Source organism: Rhizopus delemar, genomic scaffold (assembly GCF_000149305.1).
Source record: "Rhizopus delemar RA 99-880 supercont3.2 genomic scaffold, whole genome shotgun sequence".
NCBI classification, from domain to species: Eukaryota; Fungi; Mucoromycota; class Mucoromycetes; order Mucorales; family Rhizopodaceae; genus Rhizopus; species Rhizopus delemar.
Genome location: NW_027137828.1, coordinates 1016527 through 1041011, shown reverse-complemented (window position 1 = coordinate 1041011; position 24485 = coordinate 1016527). Strand labels below are relative to the sequence as shown.

Genomic DNA, 24485 nt, shown 5'->3' with positions numbered 1-24485 from the left:
TGTGATTTCTTTTTCGTCAAGTGGTAAACATATTTATTCGAATTGCAGGCTTCAGTCAAATGTAATTTTGTTGTTCATGTCTTGATAAAAAGATTATTATTAATCAGACTACACAAAGCAGATTATAAAGATTCTGTCTGTTGCAAAAAAAAAGGTGACAATGCCATACTATCGTTAAAAATAAGCCAGCCCACCGACATACATTTTTCAAAGCTTTTCAAAGCAAAAATATTTTTTCTATATTTTTCTTTTTCTTTTTCTTTTCTTTTTTCTTTACGTCCTCATCTACATTTTTTTCTTTCTTTATTTTTGCATAAACTAACATGGCATCCAGCATTCCTTTTCCATTACGTGAACAACAAAACAAAGATGAAGGGAAACCCAAACCTTTTCAAGCTAATCTCAATATTAACTTGATGTGTCCAGATTGCAAAATAGTACCACCCCATATTGTTGAAGAATTTGCGTCTGGTGATTTGGTATGTGGTGATTGTGGACTTGTTCTCGGTGACCGTATTATTGATACCCGATCTGAATGGCGAACGTTTGCAAATGACGAAGGCGATGTAAATATTTTAATAATTTATCAAGCGTTTCTTTTGTTTATGTAATGCCTGATAGGATCCTTCTCGTGTAGGTGCTGCTGCCAATCCACTATTGGATGGTAATCAACTAGATACAGTCATTTCAAGAAGAGACGGTGGAACGGGTGCAGCAAAAGATTTAAATAAGGTTCATGGAAGAGCAACGGCTATCAAGGGAGAACGTAACCTTGTTCAAGCCTATAAAGAAATTGGTGCCATGTGCGATTCAATTTCTCTTTCTAAAATTGTGAGTGATACAGCGAAACAGTTGTATAAACGAGTCGAGGATGAAAAGTTGCTGCGAGGTAAATCAAGTGATGCGATCATTGCCGCTTGTATCTTTATTGCCTGTCGACAAGAAAAAGTGGGGCGTACGTTTAGAGAAATTTGTGCACTGACAAGAGTACCTAAGAAAGAGATTGGTAGATGCTGCAAGTCTTTGCAATTGAAGCTTCAAACAAATACGACAATTATGAACTCTGAGGATTTGATGCTTCGTTTTTGTTCTAATCTTCAGTTGGCTAATTATGTACAAAAGGCAGGCATTGATTTAGTGAAGCGGGTTAAAGAATTAGGTACACTTGCTGGTAAATCACCTATTTCAGTAGCAGCTGCCTGTATCTATCTTGTATCCTATCTTTATCGTCAACCCAAGGCAACAAGAGAGATTGCACATGTAGCTGGAGTGTCTGAGGTGACTATAAAGACAGCCTACAAGACATTGTATGCAGAAAAAGAAAGTTTACTGGACATTAATGACTTGAGACAAAAGCCAGGTGGAGAAGGATTAAGCCTTGATGATTTGGCTTTACCTTAATGAATGCTTGTGTATATTTATTGATGAAGATTAAATTTTGATTTATAAATTAAGTAGGTGGGCGATAGTTCATCATCCTCTTGATTAGAATAATTTTTTTGTTTGATTAATGGCGGTGAAATAATAATTAATTGTTTTTTCATTAACTGTTTATGATAATCTGGGGCACCGATGACTGCACCTGTAGGAGAAGGAATGAGTGTACATGTAGAAGAGACAGGTGATACTGTCATTAGCTGCGATTCTTGTTGCTGTGTATTAATGGGTGCTAATTGTTTGTTTCTTCTTTGAAGTAAAGTGAGTTCATTTGTAGCATTCATACATCGAAGTGGCTGTGTGGGTAAACGATAAATATCCGCTGAGATGCTGTTTTCATCAATACAAACAATGGATTCAGTCTTACATTTAGGATAACGATTCAATAGTCTATATTGAATTGCATCAATCCACTTGTTCATTTCTAACTCAGATTGACATTGAATAATCCATGGTTTATCTTCTTCTGTTCTTTCTAATTGTAAACAATAAGGATGTCCTTGAATTGATATTGAAAATACTTTGCGTACTTGATTTAAACTTAAAATTTGTAAAGGACGTTCAGTCAACTAATGAGTCAACATTAGTAAGAGTATTCATTGTATTTTATTGTTAGATTACCTCGTCTTTGTAAACATAAATTTCATTGTCTAATAATACAAAAAATCGAGATATCCAACGTGTTCTTCCAAAGGGTAACGATGTTAATTTAGACAACCAATTAGTAATAGGCAAATGTGTATTCATATTATTGAAGAAGAAGAAGAAAGAGAAAGTAGAATGGCTTATAAATGTATCCAAAGTGACCCCTAAAATGAATAAATTACTTTAAATGATCAGTTACTTTTTACGCCCCCTTTACTTTTTTGATATAACTTTATTTTTAGTTGAAGGCTTATTCCCCTTTTTTCCCAAAAAAATAATTGTGTGATACATTCCTTTTTATCTAATTGATCCTCTTCTTTTTCATAGCCACATTAATTGATCAACGGTGGTTTCATGTGTATTACTTTTTTTTGTATCACAAAAAAGAAGATTCTTTTGTGTAAAGATTCGCATTTTCATAAAAGGGAAGCGCGATGCACACCGATAGGATGTGACTGTGTTATTTTGCTTACAAAATGCATTTTATTTTGATTATTTTTTATTTTTATTTTTTTTTAAAAAATATCATGGAACATTGCAGTAAAGTAAATAATAATTTAATGACTTATATTATGTTTTATTAATTGTTATTAATAATAGTTGTAAATAATAACACATATTCATTAAAACGTAAATCAAGAGGAGAGGATGATCATGAAGAGGTGTGCACATATAAAACCATATTTTTTGGGTACTCATATCATCATTAGTCTCTTCACACCACAAAGCGATTTCATAAAGAAAGATATAATATATTAACAAATGATAATAATGACACACATACTATTACAAAAGAACAAGAAGATGTAATGATGTATGATCCATTTACAACTGATGAAGATGAATCCTTAGACACATCTTTATTTAATGATTATATTGAAGAAGATGAAAAAGATTATACAGAAGCATTAGAAAGAGGTTGGAGTGATTTGTTTAATGATAACTCATGTTGGCATGAAAATTAATTGTATAAAAGCAAAAGACGCGTTTATCTTTTTATGAATATACAATGAAATTAAAAGTGCAATTTATAAAAGTTTTCAATAATGAGCATCGTATTATACTTTAAATTTTTGGATTTATAAAATTTTAATTTCTTCAAAACAAAGAGCATTTATTCTAATTTATAATTAAAAACAAATTGAAAGCTGCCTATTATGTACAAAATATTGCTTAGCAACCAACAACTTATGGAAACAACGTAATTGACCATAAAAGCAGCGTTCTGAATCTGAAAATACAAAATAAAACTTAAAAAAGCTTGTGATTCTATGGTATATTGAAATATTCCTAACCTTTGTACAGTAAATAAAGTCTAACTTACTAGTAGGTGCTTTGTAACCATATTTCAAATGTTTCATAGAAAACAATTGGAGGAAGTGTATAATGTATAAAGTCGGCAAAAAAAAAGGTGTATAAATGAGAAGGTTTGCAAATTTTATTCAGGCTGATACGAATATTAGAGCCTCTAAATAGACTGAGAGTACTAAAGAAAAAGATGAAGGATCTAAAATGAATTAGGTCTAACTCTGAGGGAAACCATTCAAGCATGGGTTTACACCCAGGAAAAATGTATTTTTAACACAATATTGAACAAGCCTGTGACTTCTAAGCCCTTTCATATCATTTTTAGATCATCTACTACTATTAAACATGCTAATGCTTCTGAACCTGTCGCTAGCCCTAACTCAACCATCATAAATGATATGTTTGTAACCTTGGCATGAACTAACGTCGCCCAAAAAGTATATCTTGACTTTTAGCAAAATAAACGTATGACAGCATTCTTCTTTTGTGTTGCAGAATGAATTGATTGCACCGATATTATTATTTACTAAATGCACATTTTTGTTAAAAATAGACAGAGCCAATGTTCTAAAGCAACAAGGGACATTTACGTAGAATGTGATGGTCTCTTTAGATCAGTCTTGTCACTAATTAATGAAAAAACAGTAGTTTAAAAAATAAAAGTGATGTACATGTTGTCTGATTGCATCTCCTTCTCCCTAAAAATATGTTGAAGATCTCTCAGGGTTTCTATTGTTGCTCTTGTTGTCACACGAAGAAGATCGGTGATCACTGTCTGTGTTATTAAGATTTGTTAAAATAATTGTGAGCACCCCCTTTTTGTATCTAACAGGAGCCTCTTCTGAACTTGTGCTCGAAAACAAGTCTTTCCGTAATGGCTGAGTAAATACGGCGTAATGTAGTAGAAAAAGGGGTATTGAACATGTTTAGCTTTTTTTTTTTTTTTTTTTTTTTTTTTTTTTTTTTTTTTAGAAAAAAAGCTAATAGCTTGGTCGTACTCAGGTAGTATGACTAGAGAATGTAATTTTGAGTAATAGATATTTGATAATGTTATAAAATGATAAGAGATACTGAAACGTAATACCAAACAAGTCAAAGAAGGTGGCAGGAGCTATGATATCTCGGGTTTCATTACGTTAATCATGAGCTTTGTGCTTGTGATTAAGTCTTATTAAGGTTATCAGATACATTGAAGTATGTAATTATTTACTGTAGATTAAGAAAACTCAGAAAGAATTTGGTTTTTGAATTGAATTAATGGACAGAACTCTATTTAAACTTGCTATTTGCGTAACACGACTTCAAAGTCTCTAAGAGGCGATAGAGACAGGTAATTGCATTAACCACACCTGCTGTCTTCATTGCAAAGGGTAAAAAGTCTAGCTAAAATCATGCAAAAAGCCAAAAGTGACTGGCTCTACAAAAATAAGCTTTTAGTGTCCCCCTTGTTTCAATTTTTTTTTTCTTTTTTTTTAAATGTCAATAGTAGAAACCTTACAAACACCTACCACAGAAGGAATACCAACAGAAGAAAAGCAAGGTCTTTTTAGTAATGTGACATCCAATCCACTTTTCTCTGCTGGTTTTGGGCTGATTGGTGTCACTGCCGGTCTATCACTTTTTAAAAGGGGGGCTACAGTAGGAGCAAGTGCACTTCGACGTCGACTACTCGTAACACTCGAGATTCCTTCCAAAGATAAATCTTATCAGTGGTTCTTACACTGGATGTCTCAGCAGGCGCCCAAACGACAGGTTCAGCAATTGGCGGTTGAAACGAGTTATAAACAACATGATAACGGCAGTGTATCAACCAAATTTGGATTTGTGCCTGGACCTGGCAATCATTTCTTCAAGTGGCGAAATATTTGGATGCAAGTTCAGAGACAACGTGACGGTAAAATGATGGATTTGTCGACTGGTTCACCTTGGGAAACAATTACAATCACCACTCTAAGTCGAGATAGATACATTTTTGAAGAATTACTACAAGAAGCTCAAGAGATGGCATTAAAAAAGCAAGAGGGAAAGACTGTGATCTACACATCTTATGGTCCAGAGTGGAGACCCTTTGGAATGCCTCGAAGGAGGCGATTATTGGATTCGGTCATTTTGGATACTGGGATCAAGGAACGTATTGTGAATGATGTTAAGGCATTTATTACAAATGGGAAATGGTATAATGAAAGAGGTATTCCTTATCGTAGAGGATATATGCTTTATGGTCCACCTGGATCTGGAAAGAGTAGTTTTATACAAGCTTTAGCAGTAAATAGGATTATATGTAAAAAAGAGAGAGAAAAATTAACAAGGCTATTATTAGGGAGAATTAGAATATAATATTTGTATACTTAATTTATCAGAACGTGGATTGACAGATGACCGATTAAATCATTTATTAAGCAATGTTCCTGAGCGTAGCATTATGTTATTAGAAGATATAGACGCTGCATTCACGAAACGAACACAGACAGACAATCAGGGTTATCAATCCATGATCACCTTTAGTGGCCTCTTGAACGCCTTAGACGGTGTTGCCTCTGCAGAAGAACGTATTATTTTCTTGACAACAAATCATGTTGAAAAGTTAGATCCAGCATTAATAAGACCAGGAAGAGTGGATTTAAAGGAATATCTTGGCAATGCATCCGATTATCAAATACGTAAAATGTTCCTTCGATTTTATGATGATGAAAAATTGGCAGATAGATTTGTTGAAAAATTAAAGGGCAAGAAAGTGAGCACTGCTAGTTTACAAGGTCACTTTGTTTACTATAAAGACCAACCTCTTCAGGCCATTGAAAATATAGAGTTATTATGGAATTAATTTTAGAAAACTTAAAAATAAACCATATACGAAAATAAAAAATAACATTTTTATTTTTTATCTTTTGTTTAAATGTAAAAGTGGATATTACGCGTTTGTTAAAGATAATAGGATTGCTTCATTAACAAAGCTTTTTTTTATCTGACAATTTCTCGGCAGGATTCAAGTTTCCTTGGTTCTTTTTTCTTCTTTCGAATTTTAATGTCTCTTTATGTACTGCAAACAATATACGATTTTGGTCTTTTTCTATTGACAAAGTACTTTTGTTTTTATTTTTTATTTTTCGTACTATGATTGATTTAAATAAGTTAGGCACCATTTTTTGCAGTACAGATGATGGCTCTATCGCATAAGCATTTCAGAGATAACAGACATCTTTGTATAATCCTCAAACTACTCTAAACGGTCGTGTCTCTGGTAGTTGTGATCTTCCCAAATAGCAAAAACATTAAACTGATATATTATAAAAAGATATATAAGCTTTCTAGTGTAATATTTATGTAGTGTGGAATTAGATGAAATTATAAAACTTATATCGACATTATAGCAAATACATAGAAATAAAAATGTACAGAAAATATGTTTTATTGTAGTTGAATTGGTAAAAAGTTTCCAACAATTACAGTCTAATGATGGTTAGTTAATAAAAGCAATAGATAAGTTACAATACAAACTTACAGGAATATTATATTTATCTCTACGAATAGTAAATGAAAAACAGCAAGAAATCACACTTGTGTTCTCTGGATCAGGACTTCTTAATAAACATGAAGTCAAGACTGCCTTTTGTCCAGGATCAAAGGCTATATTTCCATATTTCTACTTGCAATATGAGCATTTCTTTCTGTATCTCTCTATTGTTTATTTTACCTCCCAATAATTAACCGCCGATTCTTCTGCCATTAATTCATAAATACACAATCTTCCTTCTCTAAGGTTCTCAATAGGCACATTGACAAGTGCTGCAAATTCTTTATTTCCTTTATATATCTCGCCTGTACGTCTCCATAAACATGCTGGTATACCCATCGAACTAAATACTCTATCATAATCCTAATTGCCATGATCAATTCATCATCACAGTATTAATCTTATTCTATTTTACCAAAAGTAATCTTTCAAAGGCTTCTTCAACTAATATTAAATCAATATCTGTTAATGACTGAGCTACCGATCTAAAGGCAGGACGAAATGTTCCCATCACGTTCAATATACGTTGTCGACTAGAGGCAGACATACTAAAAAGAAATTTAAGTTGTCATAACATAAATAAATATAATGCTTTACTTGCTGTCCATGTATTTTTGAAGCCTAGCATATCCATTTACATAATTATAGGGCTTTAAAAATCCAGCCTCATATTTTGCATTAATCACTTCCGTTAAACGGTCTTCTAATTTCCCATCAGATGGATCAGCTGCTGTCAAAAAGAATCGTTCCGTGTTATTCACGGTTGTTGTATTAGGCGCTGTCGTTTCGGTTGCAATAGGTGTTGCTGTATCACCTAATGAATCCAAAAAATCACTAATAACCGATATCTCATTTCCCATTTGTTCACTTGCAAATGTAAGTTGACCAGCCCCCATTTGCCCATAAAATTGGAGTGGGAGACCTCCAAGATTGCTATTACCAGATCCAAGCACTATGTAATATTTATATAAGAGAACAAAACAATGTGTGTATATGTTTTACTGTTTGCTTGAGCCATGTTGGATAAAGAGGCATAATTACTGCTGCTTAGGTTGGTTTGTAGATCCGATCTGGCACTGTTATTATTACTTAGTTGTTGTTGTATGGGTGTTGAATTGTTACTAGGCGTTTTAACTTCATCATGGCATAAATGACCAATACTGCGTTTGATACAACGTTGACAAGGACGACCTAATGATGTTTAGATAAAGTTTTTTTTTGTTTTCTTTACCTTCATCACAAGTCATGTGTGATCGTCTACAGTAAACACAAGCTATAATGCAGAAATAATGAGCTTGATTTGATTGAAATAAATGCTTATAAATTACCATGTGTTACTTTTCGTCTTTTAGGTCCAGTACGAGGTTTCTTTTTGTTATCTTGTTGTTGTTGCTGTTGTGGTTGTTGTTGTTGTTGGTTAGTCGCATTTTCCTCAGATGGAGTACTAGGTTGGTCCGTGTTGGGTTGATTTGTATCAGACATTTTTTACCATGCCAGCAAAAGCTTTGAATTGTTTTTGTAAGATGCTTTTTAATAATCTAATGTAGGAAAGAAGAGAAATATTTGCACATACACAAAAAATTTGTATCGCTAGATTTAAAGTCAACTAAGCCAATCAAATTCAATAAATATAAAAAAAGGACAAATCAAGAGATGAGGGGAATCTTGCTGGATCATTAAAGTTTTTGATTGATCTTTTAAAAAACACTTTATGATTTTACGCGTATTTATTTCTTATAGATCAATCTAGTTAAAGAAGATAGGCTTTTACATCTTACATGAATACCAAATTAATATAAGAGCTGCATTTTTTGATCTTTCATGTGAAAATGAAATTTTCTTACGATTAAATTAAGGGCTAAAACATATGCTTGTCCTGCATTGATTGTTATTGTTATTACTTAATATCAAGTGTATCATTCTAACTTAATATTATGTTTTTAAGTAAATGCAGAAAAATATTGGTAATTAATAAACCGCACATCCCCCCTTTTTTTTTTCTCTCTTTCTTTTTATATGTACTTTTATTTAAAATAGTAGTAATTGATCATTTCCTTTCTAATAAGGTTTAAAATAGTCACCTAGCAACCAAAATCAAGTTTTGGATTTTATCCAAATTGGGATATTCTAATTCTGTGTAACATTATACTTTTTTTTTACATATACACAATCTTTTTTTTTATTCTTTTTCTTTTCTTTTCTTTTTCTTTTTTTTTTTTTTTTTTTTTTTTTTTTTGGACACAATTTCTATTAGAAAGTATTTATTTAACTGGAATAAGTTCAACAAAACTATTCATGGAAGAATATGCATCATCTGTGGATATATTTAAAGACCAACAAGAACTCGATGATCGTATTCAACTAGAATCATTTATATTGCAAGCCTCTGTCAATGCAACACTAATTATCATCACTTTGCTTATTTTTTGTATCTTGAGATCAAAATACCCAAACATATATGAATCTAAAAGGACATCATGTAAATCAAAGTAAGAGAGGACTGATGCTAGAAAATGAATTTGAAAAATTAAAACTTTTTTGTAGTTGTACTCAAAAACCAGAACCTTTAAAATGCGGATGGTTTCATTGGATAAAAACAATAGTGAAAACAAAAGATGATGTCTTATTACAATACACTAATTTTGATGCGTTCACATTTATTTATTACTTGCGAACACTAAGAAAACTTACTATGATCCTGACTTTGATTTGTATTACTATTTTACTTCCAGTCAATATCGCTGCCACCTATAATACCGGGTAAATTGTAAAATCATTCCTTTTTTCCCATTCTTATTTGTTTCACAAAAAGTAGAAAATGGCCACCTACTCCAGGACTTGGATTTTTAACTCTTTCTGCTATTAATTATCCGAATCAGAGCTCATATAATGATGTATGGTATTGGTGTCCAACAATCGCTTCATGGCTATTTTCAGTTATTGTTGTTGGCCAGATGATGCATTCTTCGAATCGCTTTTTACGTCTTAGAGAAAAATACCATACGACATTTGAAAGGTCTCTTTCAAAGATTGAAGATCTCGTATCTAGAACATTACTTATACGCGTTGATAAGGCAGTCATATCTCAAGAGGATGACAAGATCAAGTACTTGATTGATCATTTTTCGAATGTCACTTGTCAACACATTGTTCTTGGTCGGTATAATGAGCACATTGGTTATCTCATAAAGGATTATCAAAAGATAATAAAGAAAACTGAAGCTGCAGTAAGAAGAAGAGAACAAGGTAGACTATATATCGCTTAAGAAACATGCAAATAACGCCCTTTTTTTTTATTACAATTAGCTATTCATCTTATAAAAAGAAGCTTATTCAACGAAGAAAAAACAATTAATGATTATAAAAACCAAGCAGCAGCACTCTGTCAATTGATTCAACGTAGCCGTTCTCAACTAAAAGACGTCAGCTACTTGTTTGTCATCTATCCTAGCAAAACGACTGCATACAAAGCTTACAGTCTATTAAAAAAAAAGACAAAGACAGAGCACCGTCTGATCCAAAAAATCAGCTTAGCGCCGCATCCAGAGGATATTGTCTGGAGCAGCATGCACCTCGACCAAGAGACCTTACAACTCAAATCCTGGTATGGTCACGGACTCCTGTTTTCCTTCTTCTTTCTCGGATTAATTCCAACTGCGATTGTCGCCTCCTTCTCCAACCTGATCAACTTCCTAAGATTCTTTGGTAGGACAAGCACAAGTTTGAATGAGCATCGAGTGTACCTAGAAATCGTGCAATCCTATTTTGCACCCTGGGTTATGTTTCTCTCGCTTGTAGTAAGCATACGTCTACTGAGCTGGATCTCTCAACAACAAGCCTGCAAGACTGAGAGCACACGAAGTCAAAGCACACTGCTGAAATCATACCTTTTTTTCATCATTGATCACATCTTTGCATTCACCGCCTTTAATACAATGATCGGTATCGTTGGTCAAATCACAGACTTGACCAGACCCTCCAACGGTATCAACCGTGCCATGCTCTCTCGTTATGTTTTTCAGATTGGCAAAAATATGGCCAGCTCCGCTATTTATTGGATCAACTATGCTTGCGTAAATATGGTTGGTCTTGTATTTAGCTTGGTACGACCGCTGACCTTGCTCACAAAGTCGGGCAATTCTGGAGGATTTAAATTTAGCAAGAACTATGCCCTTATTCTCTCTGTCTTTACCGTCACCTTGGGTTATTCCGTTGCGGCTCCGATCGTGCTTCCGTTCTCGTTCATTTATTTTAATATGGCGACCTTGGTCTTCAAGTATGAGCTTATATATATCTATTCATTCAAACTCGACACACGCGGTAAAGCCTGGCCCTTGCTCTATGCCATCACGGTGACCTCAGTCATCGTTTTTCAACTGATCATGATCACTTCACTTACCCTAAAGGGTGGTCTTCTTCAAGTATACTCTCTCATTCCCTTACCCATTTTGACAGGTATCGCTCTCTTTTTTTACTCGAGATATCTCTACCGTCGCATGTCACTGCCTTTTGTGTCAGACAGTCACACTCAATCTAGACAGCTCGAAGCCGATCGAGATTGGATCAAAGAGGTCTACAAGGATCCTTTGCTCTCTGACCCTCTCTTTGATAAATTTGCCCAAAAAGAATCTACGACTGGTCCCAAACAAGAAGAGCCATTGAATGATACAAAAGACAAGACATGCCTACTTGAACCAAATGTACCTTATAATCCTTATTTTGAAGGACCCAGTACAGCAACTGAACAAGAACCGAGTGCGCCTGCTTTGTATTCAATACTTCAAGAAGATCAAAACGACCTGTCGATCGGATTACCAACATACACCCATGATGGTACATGCCATTCTGTACCACAAAAAGAGTAATTCCTTCATACCTACTTATCTGATTGTTCCTCTTCCCTCCCTTGTATACCCCCCCCCCATTTTGTATGAAAGTGATAAGAATGTAAGAAAACAATAATTTTTATTTATGTGTACAATTGAAGAATAAAACAGGGAGGAAGTGATGTATATAAAAAGTGTATTACAAGGGCACATTCTTTTGAGCACGATTTAATTTATTTTGAAGAGAATTCGTGAGTTGCTGTGTTCTAGTAGATAGGGCGGCAGGGCTCTCTTGTTTATAAACTATATTTAACCTTGCTAACATTCTTTCTAACAACAAAATGACTGGATCGGCATAGATTGTTCTCACCTGATGCAGCAAATACTGTATTCGTATGAGAATAAGTCGACAGAGAGGCGAAATCTCTTCATGGCGAAGGTGTGTCTTTTGAAGAAGGAGGGCGACATGCGATAGGACGATGATACCGTAAAGAGGGTTGTGATGACATCGCATAGGATCCAAAGATGCCAACGTTTCCAAGATACAGGTATAGTTCTCTAGGATACTCAAACAGCTTACGAGACAATAAAGCTCAAGCGTTGGATGTGTTTCGGTCGATGGGATATATTCTTTTGTATAGAACGCAGTTTCCAGTGATGGTGGTGGTGGCGACTGTCTGAGTCTTTGGTATATATTATCCAAGTCAACGCATCTTGCATGGTCTTCCTCTGCGATAAAGGAAGTAAAGTAATATTTAGGTAAAAAGGGTAATTGGGCTGAGAGTTGAGTATGACAATAGAGTTCGTGCAATAAAAGTGATTCTAAATCGGGTGTCTTTTTTGGATGAACAAGATTGAGCTTGAATGCATTGGGTGTGTTGAAATAATTCTGAAAGAGCTGTCGATCGATCCCTAACTGTAGATATTTGGGTGATCGAAGGGATATCATGTAGGCTGCCTTGAATAGCTCCAGCTTGCGCATGACAATCATTCGACAATGCTGTGAAAAGTATTCAATCTTCCTTGGCTCGGGCTCATTGGGTAGTGGTTGTGGAAAATCGACATGCCAATCGGATATCTCGACAAGTCCTGTTTGACCTGTTGTATTCCAATCCGCATAATAATCTGCAGCAAGCAACATCCAAGCCAGTCGTCTCAACCTCTCCTTTTGATCAGATTCCTTATCGTGTCGTGTGTCCAACTTGTGAAGATCCATCGCCAGGGCCATTCGAATGGCAGTTGTGAGTAAGGTCGATTGAACTCGGGAAGGAGAAAAGAGATAAGTATGACCCTGAGTAAAAACAGAAAGGAGAAACATGGAGATGACGACAGATATGTGATGCACATCAAACAGATCTTCGAGTAGCATTCGTGCTTGTCTATAATAGGAATGCATAAGCATACTGGCTGTCGCAGAGTCAACACAAGGTTGGTGCAACGCTGCATGTCTTGCCATAAGACTGCATATGCTTAATATTAAAAGCGCCTCCACCGCATGTTCCTTGGCAGCACTGGGCATTGATAGAATCATATCCGCATTAGCCATAAGACTAGGTATGTCCAAAAAGAAAGCATAGCCGCAATCGACAAAGCTCTGAACACATTGTCGCATAAACTGTATTGAATTCAGCTGTTGAATCATGACATGATCTAGTCGAGGTACGACGACAATAGCCGACAGTTGAAATGCAGGCTTTGTAATCTTGTGGAATAAATTGAGGTCAAACAGATTCGATTGAATAGTTCTCTTGTTTTCAAATTTCGGTGGCTGAGGCTTTACATTGATGCGTATAAGCTCCAAAACCTTCTCCAATCCGCATACAGTCAAAATACTAGTATCCAGTGTCATTGTAGTAGGTGTTAAATTCAGTTTCCAAGTGATTGGCTGATCATTGTCTTTATCATTTATATCACTTGTCTCTGTTTGATCTCCACTGCTACCGAAAAGTGAATTATCTGCATGTCTTAGAATTTGTAAAGCTTCTTTTATGAAATGACCAATCTGAACTGATTTACTGGCATTGTTTTCGTTTCTGGAAAAAGAAAGCGGCATAAAACGCTCTTGAGCTGTCATGAATCGGTCTATTGAAGAAAGAAAATATATACACAAACGCACAGGCACGCACAAAAAAAATGAGATAAAAAAAAAAACTAGTTCTTTGCTATTTTGATTGAATTAAATGTATTTGTTTTGCCCGGGTGAAGAGAATTGAGACAGTTGACAGTGGCTTATGGATTTTATGGTTTTTATGCAAATAAAATATATAACATAGAGCATTTCACTTTTTTTTTCTAATCAGTTTGTTAAATAGCTATATTTTATTCAAAATAAAAAATGAAAAGGATGAAAGATCTTGTGCACCAAAGGAAATATAGAAGAAGGGATAGTGAATCAATAGGATATCTTTTTCAAATATCCCTTATCTAACAATACGTTTAGATTTCTATTCCTTTTTGAGCCAATGATAAAGGAAAATATTTAATAAGATAGAATGTTTAATTAGATTGAGGATATGTGTAAATATTTGTAAACCTTATTATAAATTATTTAATAAACTTTCATGTTGAAAACACTTGTTTTTATTATGTTAAATTAACATTGTTATTATCATAAACTATAAACAATCTAAGATATCTAAATAGTAAATGAACTTCAATAGCACAAATATTTGTTATTAAATAAAACAGAGCAATCATAACCATAACAAATTCAGAACATTGAGCTGTCATGGTACCAAAAGCAGTCAAAGTACGTGATCACTGGAATGAAACCCACAAGATTCAACAGTCTATGCTTGTGCACTGTAAATGGTTTAATTTAGCCTTACAACAAGTGTGTGGCTAGCTTTGAAGTTAGAAAAAACAAATGTCTGTTTTGATAAAAACAAGCCTAAATACATCATACAAGTCTAATACTCAAAGTAGCATGTAGGCAAAAAGTATGCTGCTTTGCTGATATACACAAACAACATTACCACTAGCACCACTTGCTTATCTTATTGCTACAATAATATAAGAATAAATCTATTGGCTTTGATATAGATAGGCAGAGAAAGTGAGTGAGTGAGTGAAAAGAGTACATCCAAAAAGTAGAGAGAGACTCTTTGATTACTTTCTTTTTTTTACAAATGTAATAACCTGCACATACGTCATTTTTATTTTAATGTAAGTTTGACTTCTCAAGTAAAAAGACAAAAAGAGATTTTTTAGGATGACAAGTTGGCAACTCAGGTTGACATCTGGACTGGGAATTAGCAACTGAAAGAGCTCAAAATAGATAAAGTTTCATAATTGAAATAACACTCTTTCATTGAAAAAATAGCTTTAATAGATGAGGTCTTGATTTTCTATTAAAAAATACCACTCAAGCTTTCAATGGCAACTCATGTATACATTATCCATAATGCATATGTATGCCTGTTCTACAAGAATTCCCTTTTTAATCAAAAGAGATTGGATAGCTTGTGACACGTCTAGCCCTTTGCATAAAAATGGAGTTCGAAATACGTGAAACGCAATCTTTTTTTTTTTTTCGGTTTCTTTCCTTTTCTTTCAACAGAGCTTAATCATGCTTAGACACTCTTTGGCTTTCCACCAACTCCCTACGAGAAAAGTAAAGAAATAAAAGAATGCATGTAATACGAACAAAGAAATTTATTTAAATATTTGTATGATAGATCTTGTCACGAGCTTTTGCAACAGCAACTGTAAACAAAACAGGCATACAAAATAAATAGAACAAGACTGATATTTTACATCGATAGGCACAAAAAGTGACATTGATTCCCGGTGATGGCGTCGGCCACGAACTAGCCGAGTCTGTCAAGGCTATCTTCAAGGCATCTAATGCGCCCGTCGAGTGGGAACAATTCAACCTGTCTGGCCACGATTCGAGCAACGATGATTTGATGAAGGAAACCTTGGCTTCATTGCGCCGCAATAAGGTGGGCTTGAAAGGTATCTTGTATACGCCCGTCTCAAGACTAGGCCATGCTTCTTTTAACGTATCCATGCGCAAAGATTTGGATATTTATGCCTCTATCTCATTGGTCAAAAACATACCAGGTGTCAAATCTCGTTTTGATAACGTCGATTTAGCGATCGTACGTGAAAATACTGAGGGAGAATATAGTGGATTAGAGCATCAGTCTCATCCAGGTGTAGTAGAGTCATTGAAAATTGTGACACGACGTAAGACGGAACGTATTGCTCGATTTGCTTTTGATTTTGCGTTAAAGAATCATCGCAAAAAGGTGACTTGTGTACACAAGGCTAATATCATGTAAAGAAAAAGGCAATTTTTTTTATTCTTTTTTTGACAAGTTAAATAGGAAATTGGGTGATGGACTATTCTTAAGAACAGTCAAGGATATTTATGAAAAGGAATATTCTCAAACAGATATCCTATTGAATGACATGATTGTTGACAATGCATCTATGCAACTTGTCTCTCGTCCTCAGCAATTTGATGTGGTTGTATTACCTAATCTCTATGGTAACATTCTTTCCAATGTTGGTGCTGGCCTGATTGGTGGACCAGGACTTATTCCTGGTTCTAGTATCGGAAGGGAATATGCTGTGTTTGAACCAGTAAGTTGTTGATGATGTAAGAAAGATAAATTAATCATGAAGTTAGGGATGTCGTCATGTAGGTCAAGATATAGGAGGCAGTGATATTGCTAATCCTACTGCTATGATTCTCAGTTCAGTCATGATGTTGAGACACTTGGGTCTGTCTGAACACGCCAATCTTATCTCTAATGCAGTTTATCGCGTTATCCAACAAGGACAAGCTAGAACGCGTGATATGGGAGGCCAAGATAGTACAAGTGAATTCACAAAAGCAATCATTTCATCTTTATAAAAAAAGAAAAGGTTCGATCTCTATTTTTATTTTTTATCTTCATTCGATTTAGGATCTACAATACGTTTCTCAAGCACTTTATCAATTAAACCAAAGTTAACAGCTTCTTCTGCTGTCATAAAATAATCCCTTTCCATCATTTTTTCTACATAACATAAGTTGAGAAAAACCTTTTGACTGCTATCATTCTCTATGCCTACCAACTGTTTCAATTTCACGAATTCCGGTATGTTTCTGATAGATTCTATTCAATCTTTCTCTCACTCGAAGAATCTCTCGCGCATGAATTGCAATATCAGAAGCTTGTCCAGCAGCTCCACCTGAGGGTTGGTGAATCATGATAGAAGCATTAGGTAACGCAAATCGTTTGCCAGGTTCACCTAATTTATATTCTTGAGTCTTTCTTCTTGATTTATAAGGTTCCTTTAAAACATACCTGCGGTAAGTAAGAGTGAACCCATTGAACATGCTTGACCGTGACATAGAGTAGATACAGGAGATTGAATATACTATGAATTCATTTGAATCTATGATAATTCCACTTTTCATACACATTTTTTTCATCTACCTGCATCTATGTATACAAAAAGTCAGAAACAAGTATAGACCATACAAGAACAAATCAACTTACAGTATCATAAATAGCCATACCAGCAGTAACACTTCCACCGGGTGAGTTGATGTATAAATTAATTTGCTTTTCTGGATTCTCTGCCTCTAAAAATAAGAGTTGGGCAACAACAACTGAAGCTACGCTGTCATTTACCTAAAGAAAAGAAAAGTTAATCTACAGTCTGAATGCATCATTTGTTCATTACAGGCCCATTCAAACAAATTATGCGTTCCTTTAATAATCTCGAAAAGATATCAAAGGATCTTTCACCTCGACCCTAAATTTTCATAATTAATAATCTTTCTATAGAGTTTGTAAAGAGAACATTTACTGTTTGTTCAATGACAATAGGAATCAAAGATTGAGCAGAAGGTGCTTCAGTCCATGAGCTAGTGATTTGGTTGTGAAAAGACTATGTACACGCGTGAATAGTTGTTTAGGGTGATTTTCACATTGTTCATTACTCTTTTGTTGATAAAGATTGGGTAAGCTTTTTTGACGAATTGAGAAAACATTATGAAAAGGAGAGAAAAACAAGCTGAATATGAAAATAGAGTCCCCCTCTTCTCGTTAAAAAAAATAAAAAAATAGGTCAGTGCGTTTTTGTTACGATGGTATTCTATAATTCGCTATCATCTTGCTATTGATTACAACTTAAAACCTTGTTTTAAAATATATAAACTATTCGAATAAACAATTAATTGCTTTAAATACGTTGTTTATTAAATAAAGAAAAGTAGACATATTTACAAGACAAATAAGTCATGTGTAAATTTGGACTTTTAAGAAAATATCCGCCAAAAAAATCAGTAGATATGAAAAGAACAGCGAAAGGAGCAACCCATAAGCTACAACAGTGGATATAATTACATGTATCTTCCTATTTATTCTCCTGGGCTTAATCCGATAGAATAACTCTGGGCAGTAGCAAAGAATATGGTCGTGCGTTGTAGGTTTTTACAGGAAGATACCTGATCAAAAAGAATTGCAGAAGCTTGTAAAAGTGTGGAGAAAAGTCATTTCAAAGGTTTCGTTTCGCATTCTTACAAATGCTAGGATAAATGTCCAAACAAGGAATCCATATAAGTCATAATCCAACAACGCAGAGGTGAGAATCAGGCTATGCTATTATGTGAAATACCAAGGTCGATATACTCAGTATCAGATGAAATACGCAATTCATTGTTGTCGTATAAAATAAGTTGGGTTCAACTGTGGGAGGCTGAGATATTTACAGAAAGTAAAGTGGGAGATAAAAAGGAAATAATACTTGAAAACTTAGTGAATGAGTCTCTATGTAATCTCTTATTAGATTTCAAGACAAGAGAGAGAGTGCATTTAATCAAACTACGTTTTTACATAGGAAATGTAATTATTCAAGGACCGGAGTGAGTTCAAGGTTAATTTTAGTATTGAGCTTGATGAGCAGTATAAATATTATATATGGTTAATATTGGAAATGAGACTTAGAGAATATTTAATAATTAAAATTATGTATTCTGTACTCGTCATTTCTTGTATAAGATTTGAGTAATCTCATACGAATAATGAGTGTTTAATTAGGTAAATACGACAGAGGTTCATGGAAAATAAAGACTAATACAGACACCAAAGTAACCTTCAAGCAAAGAACTTCATTGAAGATAATTTTAAACTCATAGCAAAATAAAAGTGTCTTTCTTTCGTCCATCAACTCATTAAAAAAATATGCCAGCTTGAATATCCATAGATTGCACACATGTCCTTTAATTATATCTGAAGATGGAACAAAAGAAAGTAAAGCATGGAGTTTTTTTATCTTCTTAGGGCACATCACGCGATTAGCGATATAAAGCAGTTATTAAAGCTAAAGACGGCGAAACAGAATACTGAAAATTATTTTATGGATATATTTTTAAAATAAACATGTGAATCTTTCTTTTTTCAAAACTTGAAATCCCAAGCTTAGGTTCTTATGTACTAATTGGTCTTGAACTTACATGCTATATTTTTTAAAAATTTTGTTTCGATATTTTGTCCGAAAATTTATTTGGTGTGATTGTAACTTATTGCCCTATGCAAGCTCTTTGGTGAATAATTTAGGTTAAGTTGTGATATTTTAACGGATCTGTTTATTATAAGGAACTTTTCTTCAAAAATTGAGGTGACGAAATGTAAGCTTTCCATTCTGCGTATTCATACCACGATGTTAATTTTGCTTGCATCCTTAATCACGATACTGTCGCATTTGCGTATTAGAGTTTTTTTATGGCCTGTAAGTTGCAAGTGACATATGCTTTATTTTGTTGTATGATGTGTTAAAAAGTATATAAATCATTTGGATTTCATTCAAGAAGCCCTCATTACACTATTTCAATTTAATTATTCAAATACTTTTTACGTTATGCTTATTGGAGAAATAACAGATGCTAGGATAGCAGTATCTCCTATATCCTGAATACCAGCAAGAAACTTTTTACTAGGTGCTCGATGCAATGGATCTGGGGTTAAAGTGAATGTGTTTGTTTCTCATCCAGTAATGGTATATTACTTCCTCTTATACGCCCAAGCAAACACAAAGCACTCCATAAAAGGTAATATATAAATGATGCAAACAAGCTTACTTGAAATTAAATAATCTTTCTTTACAAAATAGGAAATATGAGTGTTAGTGCCTACACGTTCGATGATTCGAACAAGACTTTCTGCAGTATACGAATGAACGCTGTAGAAATTCGTCCATTACCGGTCCTTGACGAAAATAATAATATCATTCCTACAATGGCGAGAAGGATGAAAGAAGCTGATTAACTTGTAGATTGAGTGTTCAAGAAGCTCAAATACGCAATTCATAAATATGTTTCCGAAAATATTAGGAATGAAAGGATTGTAGTACAGCGAAATCTGAGCATTGAAACCTTTGCTCTAAGCCTATTTGACATGCATGAAGAACTTGGTAATATTAAATATACTGCTTTAATAATTACCAACTAATTGTTTTTTCTTTTAGTTGAAGATAAAACCATTTTTTCTTCAGGGTATAAATTTGTGATCATCAAAGATTCTGTTTCAAGACAGAAAGGTGACGGCTTTGATCTTCCCGAAAAGTGCAGGATGACCCCCAAATATGACTATAACAAAAAGGTCAAGAAGGTTGACTGGTTTCATCCTGCGTTTTTTGTTGAACGATGCGCTTCCTTTTGAAGCAGAAGCTTTTGCAGCTGGAGAAATGGATAGTTAAGCTTGCTCTGTGCCTCTGACAAGTTTTTGTCATTATTATGTCTCTCGTCTCTCTCCATATCATTTTTTGTCGTGCTCCCCGTCGTGTTTTTTTTGCACTCCCCCTCGAATCATTATTTTTACTTATAAAAGATGATAGGAGTCACAAGCCTGAGAGAGAGATGCGTACCAAAGAAACAGAATGTAAGATATTGAACATGTTAGTCAAGGTCGAGTCTGTCCCTTTTGAGTGTGGCAAAGCTTTTCATTTTCTTATATTAATCTCTAAATAAGTAAAATAAATAAGGATAGCCAATTGAGTTCCTTAGATTTCTCTTATATTTAATACTATTTAGGCATACAGTATATATATAAAACAAAACAAAAAAAACATTTTAATTTGTTCAACTTTCTGTGTTGCATTTTTGCTAGATTCTTCTAGCTGATTGAAATATGATTACCCAAAAAGTTTAAAATAAACCTTCGTTAATGTTAAGAATGTACATCTTGTATTAAAAAAAGAAAGCGTAAAATATTGTTGAGCTGATAATACACTTAAAAAACACAAAAGGCACGAAGTGCGTGTGTGTGTTTCTATTAAGTAAAATGGTTAATCTTTTCCAACTTTTTCATTTGATTTTAAATATAAAAAAAATAACAGCAAATTCCGAAGAACTACTGAGCTTTTATGAGTTAAACATTCTCATAAAAGCAATGGAAATCACCAGCGGAAAGGGTAGACTAGAATATGACTCCCTATCTACCACAAACCTTGTTTAGACAATGGGAAATAAGTTAACCAGTGGCAGAGTAGTCTAGAATTTTACTTCTATCTACAATAGGCCGTACATCAGATACATGATCTTGAAAAGAAAAGAGCATGCTTCAATTAACCCTCTTTTTATATTTTATTTAATTGGAATGTTAGACATGAAACAATCAATCATATTATTGTTCGACTAAAGGGAATTATTACTTCATTCTTGATTTTCCAAGAATTCAAAAAACCTATTTGTCTGCTTTGAAACGGTAAATAAACGAAAAAAAGCCTCACTAAGCTAACGAATAAATAAATATAACGACATATTTTGCTTTTATAGTTTTTTTATAGATAATAGCATGAAACTTAAGTCCAAAAAAAGAAAGAAGGAAAAAAGAAGAGAAGCTTTAATCATTTTTTATGAAAATTGCATTATAGTAGAAAAGACAATATTATCGTTTGTGCAACCATTTTCTGCATAAATTTTGCTTGTGATTTAAAGACCTCTCATTTCCTATCATTTTTATTTTTAAAATGTAACAACATACGAATAAAGGGCTCATTTTTGTATCAATAGGCCCTCTCTTCTGTCTTCACTCAATAAAGAGGCTCAAGAGGCTAATCGATTATATTATTATCTTTTATCAATTTTAATATATTTTTAGCTGTGATTATTCAATGTCCTTTATGATCAGACACTGTTCTACAACAACATGACCATAAACAAATAAACACAAATATAGACACTGGGATAAATCATATTGAAATTTTTTAAGTTTTAAAAAATAAGGACAAAGAAGAAGTAACGAGACCAAACAATAGTTCTAAATTTCAATACTTTTATTAAAGAAAGATTCCAAGGCTATTTATATTAACTTGAGCAAGACCTAAGATTAGATGGCAAAACATATTTACGACCGATATGATTTGACATGTAAGAGCAATTTCATAGTAGTAAACAGTCTAAATATAAATTGAAGCGTATTATTCAAGTAGTTACTAATTATCGGGATCGATTCTTATTCAAACTCATTTGTAAAGATTTAACCCAGAACGATAAGACTGTATCTTATTGACCTATCAAAGCATGACAAGAACTAAGAAAAGCTCTTTATTTAAATAAAAAGTGGATTTGGTTTATTTATTTGTTTTGTATTAAAAAAGAATGCTTTATTATTATTAAAGAAAATAAAGCGTGGATCTGAGAGCATGTATCACATTTTCAGTCTTCGTTTTTTCGCACCTTCGAGAAGAGCTCGTTTTCCTATAATAAATATTCAAGTGTGATAATACTTCAATGGATTAACCATCAAATCTTTAGAGACAAAGACAATGAAGCGAAAAAAAAAAAAAAAAAAAAAAAAAAAAAAAAAGCACATTATTTATCCGATGAGTATTTACCTAGTTCTCACCTCTGCGTTGTTGGATTATGACTTATATGGATTCCTTGTTTGGACATTTATCCTAGCATTTGTAAGAATGCGAAACGAAACCTTTGAAATGACTTTTCTCCACACTTTTACAAGCTTCTGCAATTCTTTTTGATCAGGTATCTTCCTGTAAAAACCTACAACGCACGACCATATTCTTTGCTACTGCCCAGAGTTATTCTATCGGATTAAGCCCAGGAGAATAAATAGGAAGATACATGTAATTATATCCTCGATACTAAATATGCTTCTCTATGTTCTCATGATCGTAGATGGACACATTGTTCACAACTATATAATGGTCTTTCACGTGTGGATATTTGTCCATTTCATCGAGAGTTATTTTTAAGAAACTAAGATAGTGACCTGCTACAGTTCCTGAGCTAATATATCCTTCAGTCTTTCTCTTCTTAGCAAGTCTTGGTTTTAATTTACGCCGAATGCAATCAGACCAGCGGCAGATGTAGTACCTAGCATTGATGTTGTGTTTGCTCTCGAAGTAGATCGGGTAACAATAGCGCGAGTACCTTTTTGGGCCAAGCTCTTGAGCGTTTCATATTTATATCGAAAGCAGGCTCATCAAAAAACATAAAATTCGTTAGGAAAGTTCATGTCTGTATTTTCTCATTTACAAACTCAATTGTACCGCTCCCCAATCTTTGCTGGACTGTTTCTTTCAATAGAATGGAAATATGCTTTTTTCAACGAAAGATTACATTCACTTCTCATAAAACTATAAACAATGCTGCGTTAAACTTGAAAATAATGAAGTTGTTTCAATAAATGCTCAGTCACTTTAACAACAGTAGAAGAAGGGTTAGCATCAATAAAGTTAATAACAGTCATCTTATGCTCTTCAAATAAGATAGACTTACGACCTACTTTTTTACAGCTCTCAAAAATACTCTCAGGGCACACATTATACTGGTTAGTCCATTTTTCCGCTGTTCGAATGTGAATGCCCAATTGCTTCGCTGCGGCTGATGCACTCATACACTTTTCAATCTTCAGATCGAAAAAAACTAGCTTTATCCTGGACAATATAGCGTACAAAATCCCATTTTGTTTTTGTCTCCTTCGTACGAGTATCTTTATCCTTGTTTTTTCTATCAACATTGGACAAGCCAGAGAAGATTCACTGGATGTCGCAGTCAACAAGTATTCAGTATGAGTAGCAATTGTCTCACAATAAAATCCATTCTGATCAACAACGTAATCTATATGCTCAGAGCCACTATTCTCATTAACAACATTTTCTTGCTCATATTCATATAGAAATATTGCACTCATAAAGTAATGAAAATCCCTAAAAAAAAGTTTATTCTCAGTTTATATTTTTCGAGTGCCAAAGATTTACGAATGATCTCTAAGCAAGCGATGTAGTTTCTAAAAATACGACTTCAATGTTCGAAAATATGAAATTAATTCTGATTGGTCTGTGTTATCAATTTGATTGGCTACGGCATTTATAATTGGAAGCACTGTATTACTGTAAAATAAAGGATCATGTGCAATAGATTATCACAACCAATAAAAATCCTCTAACTTTAAGTCTTATCGATAACATATAAAAAAAAGATATTTTTCATCTTTCTTATATTTCTCATCTCTTTCTTCTTTATAATTTCCTTCTTTTTTTTTTTTATTTAATAACAGTAAAATAAAGATGCTTACTTTATAAATACACTGTTTATATATCAAAGAAGAAAAGAGAATCTTTATTTATCATTATTAAATGTAATTTAAACCAATTTATTTTACATATTCAAGTAAATTATTACTATATACAACTCAACTTGAATTATCACCCACAAAAAAGATGACTACAATCCAAGACTTGTTTGGAGAAATTCCGCAATATAAACACTTAGGATAGTGCCTAATTCAGCC

General features: G+C 33.7%; 11 protein-coding genes across 11 annotated transcripts; 7 read left to right on the top strand and 4 right to left on the bottom strand.

Annotated features, from left to right (window-relative positions):
* Positions 1 to 323: 323 nt before the first annotated feature.
* On the top strand, positions 324 to 1401 carry RO3G_02626 (uncharacterized protein; the record flags this gene model as incomplete). Its single annotated transcript, XM_067657217.1, has 2 exons — positions 324 to 566; positions 622 to 1401. 2 exons carry the CDS (start codon positions 324 to 326, stop codon positions 1399 to 1401), a joined length of 1023 nt encoding a protein of 340 aa, XP_067513318.1.
* A 1208-nt stretch (positions 1402 to 2609) lies between these two features.
* Positions 2610 to 3047, top strand: RO3G_02625 (uncharacterized protein; the record flags this gene model as incomplete). The annotated part of the gene is made up of 3 exons (XM_067657216.1): positions 2610 to 2622; positions 2683 to 2744; positions 2793 to 3047. The coding sequence occupies 3 exons, from the start codon at positions 2610 to 2612 to the stop codon at positions 3045 to 3047; spliced, it is 330 nt and encodes a 109-aa protein (XP_067513317.1).
* Positions 3048 to 4866: 1819 nt separating this feature from the next.
* On the top strand, positions 4867 to 6214 carry RO3G_02624 (uncharacterized protein; the record flags this gene model as incomplete). The annotated part of the gene is made up of 2 exons (XM_067657215.1): positions 4867 to 5655; positions 5711 to 6214. The coding sequence occupies 2 exons, from the start codon at positions 4867 to 4869 to the stop codon at positions 6212 to 6214; spliced, it is 1293 nt and encodes a 430-aa protein (XP_067513316.1).
* A 584-nt stretch (positions 6215 to 6798) lies between these two features.
* Positions 6799 to 8386, bottom strand: RO3G_02623 (uncharacterized protein; the record flags this gene model as incomplete). The annotated part of the gene is made up of 8 exons (XM_067657214.1): positions 6799 to 6840; positions 6893 to 7033; positions 7085 to 7267; positions 7320 to 7452; positions 7502 to 7856; positions 7907 to 8095; positions 8136 to 8177; positions 8233 to 8386. 8 exons carry the CDS (start codon positions 8384 to 8386, stop codon positions 6799 to 6801), a joined length of 1239 nt encoding a protein of 412 aa, XP_067513315.1.
* An 813-nt stretch (positions 8387 to 9199) lies between these two features.
* RO3G_02622 (uncharacterized protein) lies at positions 9200 to 10225 on the top strand (the record flags this gene model as incomplete). The annotated part of the gene is made up of 4 exons (XM_067657213.1): positions 9200 to 9393; positions 9449 to 9664; positions 9720 to 10131; positions 10211 to 10225. The coding sequence occupies 4 exons, from the start codon at positions 9200 to 9202 to the stop codon at positions 10223 to 10225; spliced, it is 837 nt and encodes a 278-aa protein (XP_067513314.1).
* Positions 10226 to 10839: 614 nt separating this feature from the next.
* Positions 10840 to 11769, top strand: RO3G_02621 (uncharacterized protein; the record flags this gene model as incomplete). The annotated part of the gene is made up of 1 exon (XM_067657212.1): positions 10840 to 11769. The coding sequence occupies one exon, from the start codon at positions 10840 to 10842 to the stop codon at positions 11767 to 11769; it is 930 nt and encodes a 309-aa protein (XP_067513313.1).
* Positions 11770 to 12096: 327 nt separating this feature from the next.
* On the bottom strand, positions 12097 to 13804 carry RO3G_02620 (uncharacterized protein; the record flags this gene model as incomplete). The annotated part of the gene is made up of 2 exons (XM_067657211.1): positions 12097 to 12156; positions 12311 to 13804. The coding sequence occupies 2 exons, from the start codon at positions 13802 to 13804 to the stop codon at positions 12097 to 12099; spliced, it is 1554 nt and encodes a 517-aa protein (XP_067513312.1).
* A 1494-nt stretch (positions 13805 to 15298) lies between these two features.
* On the top strand, positions 15299 to 16594 carry RO3G_02619 (isocitrate dehydrogenase, NAD-dependent; the record flags this gene model as incomplete). Its single annotated transcript, XM_067657210.1, has 5 exons — positions 15299 to 15343; positions 15408 to 15437; positions 15495 to 16012; positions 16062 to 16320; positions 16367 to 16594. 5 exons carry the CDS (start codon positions 15299 to 15301, stop codon positions 16592 to 16594), a joined length of 1080 nt encoding a protein of 359 aa, XP_067513311.1.
* Positions 16595 to 16620: 26 nt separating this feature from the next.
* RO3G_02618 (Clp protease) lies at positions 16621 to 17722 on the bottom strand (the record flags this gene model as incomplete). The annotated part of the gene is made up of 6 exons (XM_067657209.1): positions 16621 to 16739; positions 16795 to 16974; positions 17031 to 17103; positions 17226 to 17360; positions 17539 to 17619; positions 17672 to 17722. 6 exons carry the CDS (start codon positions 17720 to 17722, stop codon positions 16621 to 16623), a joined length of 639 nt encoding a protein of 212 aa, XP_067513310.1.
* A 2404-nt stretch (positions 17723 to 20126) lies between these two features.
* Positions 20127 to 20390, top strand: RO3G_02617 (uncharacterized protein; the record flags this gene model as incomplete). Its single annotated transcript, XM_067657208.1, has 2 exons — positions 20127 to 20142; positions 20224 to 20390. 2 exons carry the CDS (start codon positions 20127 to 20129, stop codon positions 20388 to 20390), a joined length of 183 nt encoding a protein of 60 aa, XP_067513309.1.
* Positions 20391 to 23345: 2955 nt separating this feature from the next.
* On the bottom strand, positions 23346 to 23885 carry RO3G_02616 (uncharacterized protein; the record flags this gene model as incomplete). Its single annotated transcript, XM_067657207.1, has 1 exon — positions 23346 to 23885. The coding sequence occupies one exon, from the start codon at positions 23883 to 23885 to the stop codon at positions 23346 to 23348; it is 540 nt and encodes a 179-aa protein (XP_067513308.1).
* Positions 23886 to 24485: the final 600 nt, after the last annotated feature.